This window comes from Ruditapes philippinarum, unplaced genomic scaffold, assembly GCF_026571515.1.
Source record: "Ruditapes philippinarum isolate M1 unplaced genomic scaffold, ASM2657151v2 ctg912_1_1_1_1, whole genome shotgun sequence".
Classification (NCBI taxonomy): domain Eukaryota; kingdom Metazoa; phylum Mollusca; class Bivalvia; order Venerida; family Veneridae; genus Ruditapes; species Ruditapes philippinarum.
This window is the reverse complement of record NW_026852834.1, coordinates 144,655-157,841: the sequence shown is the minus strand read 5'-3', so window position 1 is coordinate 157,841 and position 13,187 is coordinate 144,655. Positions and strand designations below refer to the sequence as shown.

Genomic DNA, 13,187 nt, shown 5'->3' with positions numbered 1-13,187 from the left:
AATGCTTTGGTAGTTTAGCGCGGAGGAAGGTAATCTAGTACTGGTGTAACTCCAGGAACGATGGTTAGGAAACTACCCGCCTTTATGACTGAAATACTGTTTGGGGGGGGGGGGGAGGCGAATGAAACGAACAAACAAGTTCCATGTTTTATCGATGCAAGAATCTCACATTTTAGGCTATTGGAGCATGTTTAATTTGTTAAATGGTAAGCACTGCTTTTTATATACCTGCATTTCTGCCTCTGATTTGAGGAAGACCTTTGGGCCCTGAAAGGAAGTTGATTACGTAATTGTGTTCTACCTGGTACCTAAATTAATGTCGTATGAATGGACTTCAAAATCTTGTGTCCCAATGAGCTTTATGACATTTATCCTACCTTTCATGTTGATAATGACAATGACTTGTACCTTTCTGGAATCGGAAGTTGCTTGCCTTTGCCACCAGTAATTGTCGGACAGTCCTCGTGGATTGTTGACTGACTTTTCAACTTTTATATCCCTAAATTGACAAGCTCTGCATTAGAATAAAAGACTAGTAATTGAATAGGTTAATTTTAGAAATTCAGGATTAACAGCCTTGCTTTTAGCTCACCTGAGAACTGCTCAGAGGTGAACGTTTGAGATGGCAGATTGCCTGTTGTCCACAAATTCTTTAATTCCTTTACCACTTCATGGATTTTGACCAAGTGTCAAAGGAATTATACTTGGTGGTCCTCTGTAAAAGCTATATGAATTATTTCAGTGATAAATAAATAGTTCACAGGAGCTAAACTAAACTTTAAAAAAATGAAAGCTTTTGAAATTTTTCAGGAAACTACGTTGCCCAGAGTATGTAGCATCACCTTGTTGCCCACTACATTTATATAAATCGTGCCCCTTGGGTCAAAATTGTTCGCTACCCTAGGATATACTTAGTTAACATAGGTTTATATACGAAAATAATACATGGCATGCTTCTGTGGGTAAAAAATGGCCCTGTTCTGGGATCCACCTAGTTAACAAAGACTTAAATACCGGTAGTAAAATGTCTTAAAAATTTTTCTCTGAAAGTACTATGCCCTGGCATGTAGAATCACCTTATGGTAAGTTTCTGTAAATCTTGCCCGTTTGGTCAAAATTGGTTCACCATGTGGTCACAGTTTATACAGACATGACTGTATTGACAATGCATTTCAGTCTTCTCTTGTGAAACTACGATGACAAAAGCTTAGTTAAAAAGGTGTTACAAATTATAATGTCATACTTTACTGAGCCTTCATACATTATATATTGATTCAATCGGCACTTTAAATGGAAAGATATTTTTTAAGAAGTGTATTCGGAATAATATCTTTTGTGCGATTCTTGAATTAATTAAAATTGTTTGAACGCTTTTTATTTTGGATCATTTTCACAAAATAATTGTTGACGCTGCTTGATGTTTCCAGATGAACAAAATATTTCAAGACAGTCAAACATGTTAAAAATATAAAACTTAAAACAAAGAGTAAAATGGTTCAAGATTCATGCGATTAATCACTGATTTTGCGGTATTTATCACCGTATTTCTCTTGTGTGACCAACGCAGTAAGGGTTTTTTTTGCATAATTTGGCCCTTTTCTTTGTGAATTGTAAATGTTACTTACTTTGTTTTACTTTTGGATACAGTTTCAAAATTTTCATGAAAATGCATGAATCAGGGAAATGTTTGAGCGAATCATGTAAAAAATACCTTAGTTGTGACAACCCCGTTATTGACATAGTTTTGTCATAAATAATTATCTCCCTTAGTACTTGATAGTGTTCGGTTTGCACGATGCATTTCCCAATATGTAAAAGTTGTTTTTAAAAAACTCTTTGTTTTTTTAAGTAAACATTTTTTCCGGAAATCTGCAGACCAAAAATTGTTACACGGGATGCCGAGCACGAGTTGACATTCCAGTTATGTTAAAAATGTTTTATCTCGCCTGAAATGTGAATTTATGAATATAAGCATTTTAATAAGTCTCTATTAACGACATGTTTTACCCCGAAATTTGAGTATTTATTTAGAAGCCTTACCTTGAATATACCGGTATCACGGGTTTCCATATAAATGATCTAGGTTGTACATATATATATGTTTCACCACATGGTGAGATTTCTGTTTTTAAGCTTGTGTTTATTAAGACCTTTTCTTAATCACAATTATCAATAACTTTTTTTGAAAAAGAAAATTCAAATGACGAATCATGAATGACTGATACCGTTGAAATACCAATATACATGTAATTATGACGATCGAATAGCATTTTGATTTTAAAATAAACATGAAAAATAGAAATTATTATTTCAAGAAGGTAGCATATATGAGTACAAAGTTCACGAAGACTAAAATACATCGGTCTTAATTTATGGCTTTATAAAAGCAAAATAAAGTAATTATTTATCACAATTATAAAAGTGAAAGGGAAGTTACGACAACAGTTTATAGATAACACATATGTGTATATGAATAACGGCAAATTTAAAAGTATTTGAAAATGCTGTTCCATTAGAATGGCTGCCCAGTAATACTTCTTTAGTATTTAACACTTTTGTCCCATTCGAATGGCTACGTTGTCAAACGATACCACAAGTCTAGTATTTGAAAATGCTGAAGTATCTAAAGCTGTTGTTCCATTCGAATGGCTTCATAGTTTTGCAATACTACTATAGTATCGGAAAATGGTGTCCCATTAGAATGGCAACGTTGTCCAGCAATACTACTGTAGTATCTTAAAATGTTTTCCAATAAGAATGGCTTCGTTGTCAAGCATACTACAAGTATCTGAAAACGGGGCTACATTGTCCTGCGATACTACTATAATATCTGAAAATGCTGTCCCATTAAAATAGATGTGTTGTCCAGCGAAACCACTAGTATTCGAAAAAGCTGCCCCATTAGATTGGCTACGTTGTCCCGCGATACTTCTATAGTATCTGAAAATGCTGTCCAATAAAGAAAGCTACGTTGTCCAGTGATACTACTAGTTTCTAAAAGTGGTGTCCCATTCAAATCGCTACGTTGTCTAGCCATAATACTAGTAACTGAAAATTGTGTTCCATTAGAATAGCTACGTTGTCCAGCGTGACTACTATGGTATCAAAATGGTTTCCCATTAGAATGTCCAAAGATACTTCTAGTATCTACAAAAGCAGTCAAATAAGAACGGCTATGTTGTCCAGCAATACAAGTTTGTATCTAAAATTACGCTCCCATAAGAATGGCTACGTTGTCCAGCAATATTTCTATACTATCTAAACATTCTCTCCCATAAGAATGGCTACGTTGTCCAGCAATATTTCTATAGTATATAAAAATGCTCTCCCATAAGAATGGCTACGTTGTCCAGCAATATTTCTATAGTACCGTATCTAAAAATTCTCTCCCATAAGAATGGCTATGTTGTCCAGCAATATTTCTATAGTATCTAAAAATGCTCTCCCATAAGAATGGCTATGTTGTCCAGCAATACTTCTATAGTATCTTAAAATGCTCTCCCATAAGAATTGCTACGTTGTCCAGCAATACTTCTATAGTATCTTAAAATGCTCTCCGATAAAATGGCTACGTTGTTCAGCAATACTTCTATAGTATCTATTAATGCTCTCCGATAAGAATGGCTACGTTGTCCAGCAATACTTCTATAGTATCTAAAATGCTCTCCGATAAGAATGGCTACGTTGTTCAGCAATACTTCTATAGTATCTTAAAATGCTCTCCGATAAGAATGGCTACGTTGTTCAGCAATAATCCTATAGTATCTAAAAATGCTCTCCGATAAGAATGGCTACGTTGTCCAGCAATACTTCTATAGTATCTAAAAATGCTCTCCCATAAGAATGGCTACGTTGTCCAGCAATACTTCTATAGTATCTAAAAATGCTCTCCCATAAGAATGGCTACGTTGTCCAGCAATACTTCTATAGTATCTAAAAATGCTCTCTCATAAGAATTGCTACGTTGTCCAGCAATACTTCTATAGTATCTAAAAATGCTCTCCGATAAGAATAGCTACGTTGTTCAGCAATACTTCTATAGTATCTTAAAATGCTCTCCGATAAGAATGGCTACGTTGTTCAGCAATACTTCGATCTATAGTATCTAAAAATTCTCTCCCATAAGAATGGCTACGTTGTCCAGCAATATTTCTATAGTATCTAAAAATGCTCTCCGATAAGAATGGCAACGTTGTCCAGCAATACTACTATAGTATCTTAAAATGCTCTCTCATTAGAATTGCTACGTTGTCCAGTGATACTATTTCTTGAGACTGGCTGACGAGAAACACCGTGTGAAAGTTTTTCTATATAACTAGGATGGCCCAAAAGCGATCACGTGATACAGGACATGGAGTGACTTACATTAATCTACAGGCTTTTCCATTTAATAATCTACTTCACAAAAATGTTTTCGATATTGTTTCAAAAGAAAAACTATTTTGCGTGTAACGATTTTACCGGGCATTTGATGAATGAAAAAAAAAGTTTTACGCGAGTTGACGCGATTTGGGACCATGTAAATATTTGTCGGATTAAGCGGCAAGTATTCCAGACAGAACCGGACTAAACCAAATGTAAGTTTTAATCAATGAGGATTATTTTGGTCATTTAGGTTCCTCTGGAAAGTGAAACAAGCAGAGAGACAGCTGCTCAAATTGATTTAAGATTATTTCATTGGACGTATACAACCACGTGTTACACTAAGATTCTTCAATGCATATTCTTTCAAATTATACTAGTTCTGTTAGGAAATTATTAGTAATTTAAGGATAATTGTTCGTTCTTATCTGTGATATCGTATAGATTTGTTTAAATTTTGAATATCTGTGAAAACTTTAGCCCCTTTTTCTCTTCCAGATGGGATTTCAATTCTACGTTAAGTGAGTAAAATATTTATTTACTAGACGGACTATTGTCATAACAAGTAAATGCGAGTTTTGTGATATTATTTCATTTAAATGAGATTCTATTTTCCTTAATTATTATAGACTACCGGATAGACGTTACCATGTAAAATTTGAACAGAAACAGTGAACTAATTTTTCAAATGAAAATTCTCAGTTTGAGCTTTCACGAGACATTTACACGTATCTTTGTATAAAATCTATTGTCATCGTAACAATTATGACTACAAAGTCACTCACAAAATGTTACAGCTATATTTCAAGATAATAAGGTTTCCTTACATTATGATTGAACTTAAACGAAACCGTGGACCCATCTGTTTAAAGCAAAACATAAGTGGAAATTATGTTAACTTTAACGCTATTATAATAACATGTTGGATCAGTCTTTATACTTTCTAAATTACAGGAGTATATTAACGGTGTCAGTTGTTGCAGCTCTGATTTGGTTGACATGGTACAAAACCACAGAAGTTGTCCGTGAAGTGGTCGATTTCCAGACGATGTTAGACCAAGATGGGGAGAATAATCCCAGCGGGAGAAAAGGTCAACCAAAACTGGATAAAATTGGATTGAGCAATAATATCGGATTCAAAGATGGAACAAATAAAAAGGATGAAAATATTGTTAAAGTTATGGATTTTTCGACTACTGATGCTGCTTCTTCTGTGACCACCACCACCACTAAGAAAACAACTACTACGACCACCACTACCACCACCACCGCCGCCGCCGCCGCATCAACAACTACTACAACAACAACAGAAGTTACAACTTCAGCACCGCCTCAAGCAGATAAACAGATATCTACAACACAGTCACAAACGACAACAAAAGCTACTGCTGGAGAGATACACGTACATGGCGTGACGCAGACTGCCGAAAAACGTCATGTAGCATTTCTTAAAGTTCATAAAACTGGAAGTTCAACTGTGCAAAATATATTCTTAAGATTTGGAGACTCTAGAAATCTTACATTCATACTAGCACATGATGATGTATCTTTAGCTGAATCGAAATTTCCGAACATGATCAGTTATCAAAATTCACTAACAGAAAAAAATGTTGTTCCTCCACCGGCAGGACGCCATTTTGAAATACTTTGCTGTCACGTAATATACAATCGAACGCAATTTCAAAAGTTTCTCCCGAAAGATACTGCTTATATCGGTCTTGTCCGGGACCCAATAACCAGATTAGAATCTTCTTTTAGATATTTCAACATGTATCCGACAGCAAATTTATCCGACTTTGCAGCCAATCCGTTTCATTATGATAAAGGATTGCACTCCATGTCAAATAATAGAATGGCATTTGAATTCGGATTCCCGCTTTGCTTGTTTCCAAACAGCAAAGAAAAACCTGAGAATTTACAGCAAGCAATAGAAGAATATATTACTAAACTTATGACAGAGTTTGACCTTATCATGATCAATGAAAGAATGGACGAGTCACTGGTTCTATTAAAGCGAGTTTTAAACTGGCATACTAAAGACATCATGTACATGAAACAACTAGTTGCCAAACACGAGACCAGACGTTTCGCTGAGGGAGATATAAAAAACTTGAAAGCACACCTGTATTTAGATTTCGCCTTGTACCAGAGGGCTTTGTCTGAATTTCTTAATAGGGTAGAAGCATTGGGGGAAGACTTTCAGGAAGAAGTAAATCTCTTCAGCGAAGAAAAAGAGAAAGTTCATAATTTTTGTAGCCATAGAGAGAAAGAAATTTTATCATTTCCAGAAAGTAAGTGGGACAGCGCCTTTAATATCACAAGAGAAGACTGTTTCATGTACACTAGATTTGAAATTAAATTTATTCAAGATATACGAATGAAAATGTATGGAAAGCTTGGCATATAGAAAAGTATTTTATTTGTTTAAGTAGGGAACTTATTGACAATATAGGAAAAGAAAGTTGATATGTTAAATGTCATGAACAATGCTTGAAACCAATTCCGGTATATTTTTGATAAGTAAATTGAAGACGGGCTTTACACAGATGAACAAAGCTGCGGATGTTTCTAAACACAAAATTTCACCATTACCATTGCCATGATTAAATATTGAATGCTGTTTCAGCCGGTGCTAGAAGGCGTGGACGGTAACTTTTCGGTCATGAACAGGCTTAATCAAACCGAGCCTGCAACATTTTCAATTTTGTCGCTTTGTGCGTTCTATTTCTCCCTATTTTACCATCCTACCTCTGTGTGTTTTAATGAAAGTATGAGACTAACTGCAAGTTTCATGTAATTTTGTTGTGATTAATGCCTCCGAAGGATTACTTTGTTTCCAGATTTTTAACTGTTTTAGTTGCACGTCAATGCTCAAGCATGTAGTACTCATCTATAGGAGTTGTTCATATACAATACCAATAGGTTGGGGACATATATGGTATATTTGGTAAGAAAGATAACCTTTACTTATGTTCTCTATTTGTGTGATAGATATTTGATATTAACTTCGATGTCGAAATATGTAACATTCAATTTGCAAGCATGTCTTAATATCTGTTTTAATAATCATTTATGCACAAACTTTTTGAGATTAAATAATTATACAACGAATAGGCTGTCTGGTGATTGACATTTTTTTCTTCGTGGTAACTTCCTTAAGACCAACATGTGTTTATAAATTGTTTGTGTGTTTATGATATATTTTTACTTATGATAACCACCGGAATTCCATACGGAAACGCCGGACCTGTCCCTATCTCCAAAAGTCTGTTTTAAAGGATATTACGACGCATACAGGAAATGCGATATTCTGGAAGAAACTACTAGCGTGTGAAAGGCGGCATCTTTGGAGTCTCGTCTTAAAGAAACATGAGTTGTTGAAGCAGACAGTGACAATCTGACAGTGTTACCAGTACACACGCTATATCTACATTTGTATCTAAAGATTATGACACTTTCTTCTATGACAATATCATGATGAGTTTAAACACGTTCATATTATAGTGTGCATTTTTGTTTGTTTTAAAACTGTATAGCTGTATAAACATTAGGATCATGATGTATCTAGCTCTAGACATTGTGCTGTCTATTTTACTATTAAAACATTTCCCTATACTAAAAGTAAGTGCCCGAAACAGGTCATTTTTTTACCAAAGGGACATGATTTACATAAATCTTATAGAGGCTCACATGCCAAATATCTAAGCTCTAGGCATTTAAGTTTCACGCTGGAAGACTTAAGTAGGCTTCATGTACAAGTCTCTATCAAGTGGCAATCCCAAGACGGGGTCAGTTCTGACCAAGGTGCATGATTTATATAACTCAGGTTGAGGATCACAAGGTGATGATAAATGCTAAATACATGTATTTCAGCTCTGACCTTGCCCATTGCATATAACTTTTGTAGAGGGTCATCGAAGAATCATTCTTCATACGTTTGGTCAACGTTCATCGTGTAGTTTAGGAGATGTTGTTAGAAGAATTTGCGGCAAAGACGGGTGACGGACAACTTTCATAGTAATAAAAAGTTTATCTTACTGTGTGCTCAGCTTACATGGGGTGGTGTAGAATTATTGAAACCTTTATCAAATGAGTCTACTTCAAACAAGAGGGCCATGATGGCCCTGAGGTCGCTCACCTGTATAAAGGCACCCGGAGCGGGGCCAGTTTAAACCCCAGGGCTTTTATTTGAAAAAACTTGGAAGACACCCATTAGAAGATGTTTCACGATGTTAAGTTTTTTCTACACACATATAATGAAAAACAACGATCTACACCCCCCCCCCCCCGACAGGGCAAATTTAACCCAATGGCTTTTATTTGAACAAACTTGGTAGACACCCATAAGAAGATGTTTCATGCTAAACATCTAAGCTCTAGCTCATTGGGTTTTTTTAAAAGAAGATTTTTTAAGTTTTTACTATACACATGTAGTTAAAACCAATGACACCCCTGGGGCGGGGCCAGTTTTGACCCCAGGGCTGTTATTTGAACAAACTTTGTAGACACTTACTAGAAGATGTTTCATGCTTAATATCTATACTCTAGCTATTTGGGTTTTCTCAAAGAAGACTTTTAAGTTTTTGCTATACACATATAATGAAAATCAATAACACCCGGGGCGGGGCCTATTTTGACCCCAGGGCTTTTATTTGAACAAACTTGGTAGACACCCATTAGAACATGTTTCATGCTAAATATCTTAGCTCTAGCTATTTGAGTTCTTTAAAAGAAGATTTTTTAAGTTTTTACTATATGCATATAGGGAAAATCAATGACCCCCTGGGGCGGGGCCAATTTTGACCACAGGGCTTTTATTTGAACAAACTTGGTAGACACTCATAAGAAGATGTTTCATGCTAAATATCTTAGCTCTAGCTCTTTGGGTTCTTTAAAAGAAGATTTTTTAAGTTTTTACTATATGCATATAGGGAAAATCAATGACCCCCTGGGGCGGGGCCAATTTTGACCCCAGGGCTTTTATTTGAACAAACTTGGTAGACACTCATTAGAAGATGTTTCATGCTAAATATCTTAGCTCTAGCTCTTTGGGTTCTTTAAAAGAAGATTTTTTAAGTTTTTACTATATGCATATAGGGAAAATCAAAGACCCCCTGGGGCGGGGCCAATTTTGACCCCAGGGCTTTTATTTGAACAAACTTGGTAGACACTCATTAGAAGATGTTTCATGCCAAATATCTAAGCTCTAGCTCTTAGGGTTTTTTAAAAGAAGATATTTAAAGTTTTTCCTATTGGTTGCCATGGCAACCAGAGTTCTGCATGGAATGGAATTCTTTGAACAACTTTGTTAAGGCTTCACACAAGGAACATCCCTGTGAAGTTTCATTATGATCTGCCTTATGGTTTCAGAGGAGATGTCGTTTTAAAAGTGTGAACGGACGACAGACGACGGACGAAGAGTGATCCTAATAGCTCACCCTGAGCATATGCTCAGGTGAGCTAAAAAGCAATATGTTTGTCATTGTTGGGTCACCAGTAACTGGAGTTTTGTCTGCTTTTATGCAAACATGCTATTTTTGTTGAATTCTCTTTTTGTTTTCTACACTTGTCTTCAATGTCAACGCGGACGGCAATCAAAATATGTAACATGAACCTGGCTTTTTCATTGCACTTTTCACTTGATAGGGTAGACTATATGGAAAAAGTGTAGAAAATTATGGAATTGCATAAACTTGAAACATATACATGTATGTTCCTATACCTTATGTAATTGCTGTACTTGAAATGTCATTATTTGATCGGCTTAATTAAAGTTAACATAAATTTGAATGGGAAGAACAGAAAAAGGTAAAACACTGTTGTTAGAAGAATCTAAATTTATTCTGTATTTCTGGTTGTAAGTAAGAGGGGCCTTCATGACGTCATTACTTGATACTAAAAAGTGAACAACAATATCCGGTAGATTTGCCTTTTTCCCTCACACATGTGAAGGCATGAGCCTCAGAACATCTCTATTTAACAGATGACATTATGGCAGATATGGATTGTATCATTATGATACAAAATGATTTTGAGGTAATACTGATGCCCGGCTACTAGCAATCAAAATGAACACCACTAAAAAAATCTGTCCAAAAACTATAACAATTACATTGATATATTTTATTTCATTTTGTCTCATATGTTACTTAACTGTTATTATCCAAGGTATTTAAACTAAAATAAATATTTTTATTTTTCAGGCAATCTCGTGTTTTAATTTTGCATTCACTTTCCAGTATCGCCGACTAACTCTCTAAAGTGTAAGGCAAAAAAGGTCATTTTTTAAAATCTAAAATCTACCTTCTTGTGCTTTGATAATTAAGAGAGTATATCCAATATATACAAGTTGAAATATAAACATATGGGAAAACTGGACAATAATGCATTAACAGATAGATAACATCAAAACGGCAACAAAATAAATAAAAAGGAGGATCCTAAACAATGAAACATAATAAATTATATGAGACATATGGAACGCCGGTGCTGCATAATTATTTCAAAATTGTTAAATTCAGAAAGCCTTTAAAATGGCTAGTTTATAATGCAAACATTAAATGTAGCAAATGAGTAGAATGTTATACAAAAACCTATATTAATTTTCAATGATTCCTGCAAATTAACAAATCTGTAATAAGAGTACAGCAACGGCCTTCCATAGAAACAGTTCATGTTTACTAACAACATTCCCTAACATGTAGTCGAGGGGTAGTATGAAAAACCACGTATCCTGAAAGACATAAATAACTCAATAAAGTGTAGGTAACATTAACATGTATATAAATTCTTTTTGTATTCATGTACACAAACAAACTTTTTCAGAAACAAGTAATATTTACACAATGATGTTTTGGTTTTTAAACATTTCTGTATAAATGAAGCACAGCTTTTATAGAGAAACAAACACACACGAAACTTCACAATAAATACAAGAACGAAAAATATCATGGTCATATGAACTTCGTTAATGCAGTCAACAATAAAATAATAAAAAATATTTTGACAAACAAGCTAAAAATCCCGTTCTTTTGAACAAAAATGAGAATTGAATTGGTTTCCAACACTAAAGATTTAACAACGCATGCACGCATAGCAACCTTTAATCTTAATTAACTGACTTGAATACCGTAATTAACCAATCAAAAAAGGTGATTTACAGTTAAATAGATGGCAAGTTTTTTAAAAAAAAGAAAAGATTTTGATATAAGATTTGTTTGAAACTGATTGTCCAACAACTTTAAATTTTACTCAGATATGTTATATTTGAAATAACATTACTACAGGCGTTCCATATTATTATATTAACTATGATTTTATATTAATACTTATATAGTATAAGGAAACTGTTTCTAAAGATATCTGGAAATATTAATTTGTTTAAATCTATTGAAATAATTATTGTATCTGATATATGAATTATATAACACTATAATCAATATTCTAAAATAAATCTAGTAAATCTACAATTTTTTTTTCAAAATACTATATATATTTTGTTCTATATCGGGCAAGGGTAAAATGATTTCACTTCCGAGTACTGGAGTTCTACAAAATATTTGCATAATAGATTATAACAATTCATTCAACAAACTTGGTAAGAAAAAAACATGAGACTGTATAAATGATAATTGGTGTTGATACAATGGAGTAAATGAAATCACGTGGTCAACTGGAAAATAACCAAACTATATAGCTTATCATATAAAGCAAATTGGAGGTATATTAACTGGCTGAAAGTGCTCGTGTTTGCAAACGATTTAATTTAGCACGTGAAGCTAAAGGTTTCGCTGTGCTTTGAACGAATAACAAAGTAATGATGTAAATATTTTTCACTATCTTTGGTCTAAAAATTCCATTGCTCGCATTGTTCGTTCTTGAATGACCAGTTACACTGGCCATTTATGATTTTCTTGTACATGGAAATTTCCTACTGTTTCAAAACAATCACTAAGCACATTTCCAAGGTATTTCATGCAATGTGAAATTATTTTTCCTTCTTTCCATATAAACCTTCCATTTACATTTTCGAAGCAAACTATTTTTTCACTCGGAATTAACCAAGATATTTTGCCATTCTTTGCATTGCATTAACAAGTTCGAACATCTTCTGTATGAAAAAAATTCTCACAACCTCCTTCTGACACCAACTCGTGCGATAAATTGGACATCATATTTATCAAAAGCTCTCCTCTCGTCCAAATTCCTTCCAAAGGCAAGACGCCACATTGGAACCTCAACACTTTTGCCATGTCACGTGACATGACAAGAAATCCTCCAAAATCAGGGAATTATGGGTAGGAATGACCAAACGACTCTTCTGCTCAGGACAGCAGGTTGAAGAACATTGTAGCTAAACTCAAATTCAATGCTATAACCAAAACTAATAGCTGTCTTTGCTGCACAAAATCCTGAAAACAGAAATGTTTATTCATTTAAAAAAGAAAATTGATTTTTAACATTTTTGGGTCTTTTTGGGGGTTTGGTTTTATGCCGCGCCAAAACTGTGAAGGTTATATGACGACCTCCCAGCTTTGCCCCTTTATGCATAATTTCAGGCACGAACGGGCATCTGAGTAGTACCACCGATGTTCCCGAATCTGGAAAGTTTCCTTACTAAAAAGGAATCCACAAGTTTGGAGATTGTGCATCGAAACTTCTACAGTGATGATGAATTTAGAAGAATTCTGGTAGCCTCTGAAATCCAATAATACTGACACAAGTGAAATTAAAAGGGAATTTTTAACAAAATAGTTTCAAACATGAAGACTTAAATGTGTTTTTAAGTCTATACCTAGGACGGGATCACCTTTACCACATGGGCA

At 34.5% G+C, this 13,187-nt stretch overlaps 2 protein-coding genes across 3 annotated transcripts in view; one reads left to right on the top strand and one right to left on the bottom strand.

Annotated features, from left to right (window-relative positions):
• The first annotated feature begins 4,461 nt into the window (after window positions 1-4,461).
• On the top strand, window positions 4,462-7,079 carry LOC132725627 (galactose-3-O-sulfotransferase 2-like). The gene is made up of 2 exons (XM_060710801.1): window positions 4,462-4,883; window positions 5,317-7,079. The coding sequence occupies exons 1-2, from the start codon at window positions 4,861-4,863 to the stop codon at window positions 6,767-6,769; spliced, it is 1,476 nt and encodes a 491-aa protein (XP_060566784.1). The 5' UTR covers window positions 4,462-4,860; the 3' UTR covers window positions 6,770-7,079.
• A 4,473-nt stretch (window positions 7,080-11,552) lies between these two features.
• The window catches only part of LOC132725666 (junctophilin-1-like), a 47,808-nt gene continuing 46,173 nt past the window's right edge, over window positions 11,553-13,187 (bottom strand). For both annotated transcript variants that reach the window (XM_060710852.1, XM_060710846.1), the window contains one exon: window positions 11,553-12,773. In XM_060710852.1, the coding sequence (XP_060566835.1) occupies window positions 12,687-12,773 (87 nt within the window). In that variant the 3' untranslated portion in view covers window positions 11,553-12,686. The remainder of the gene's footprint in view (window positions 12,774-13,187) is intronic.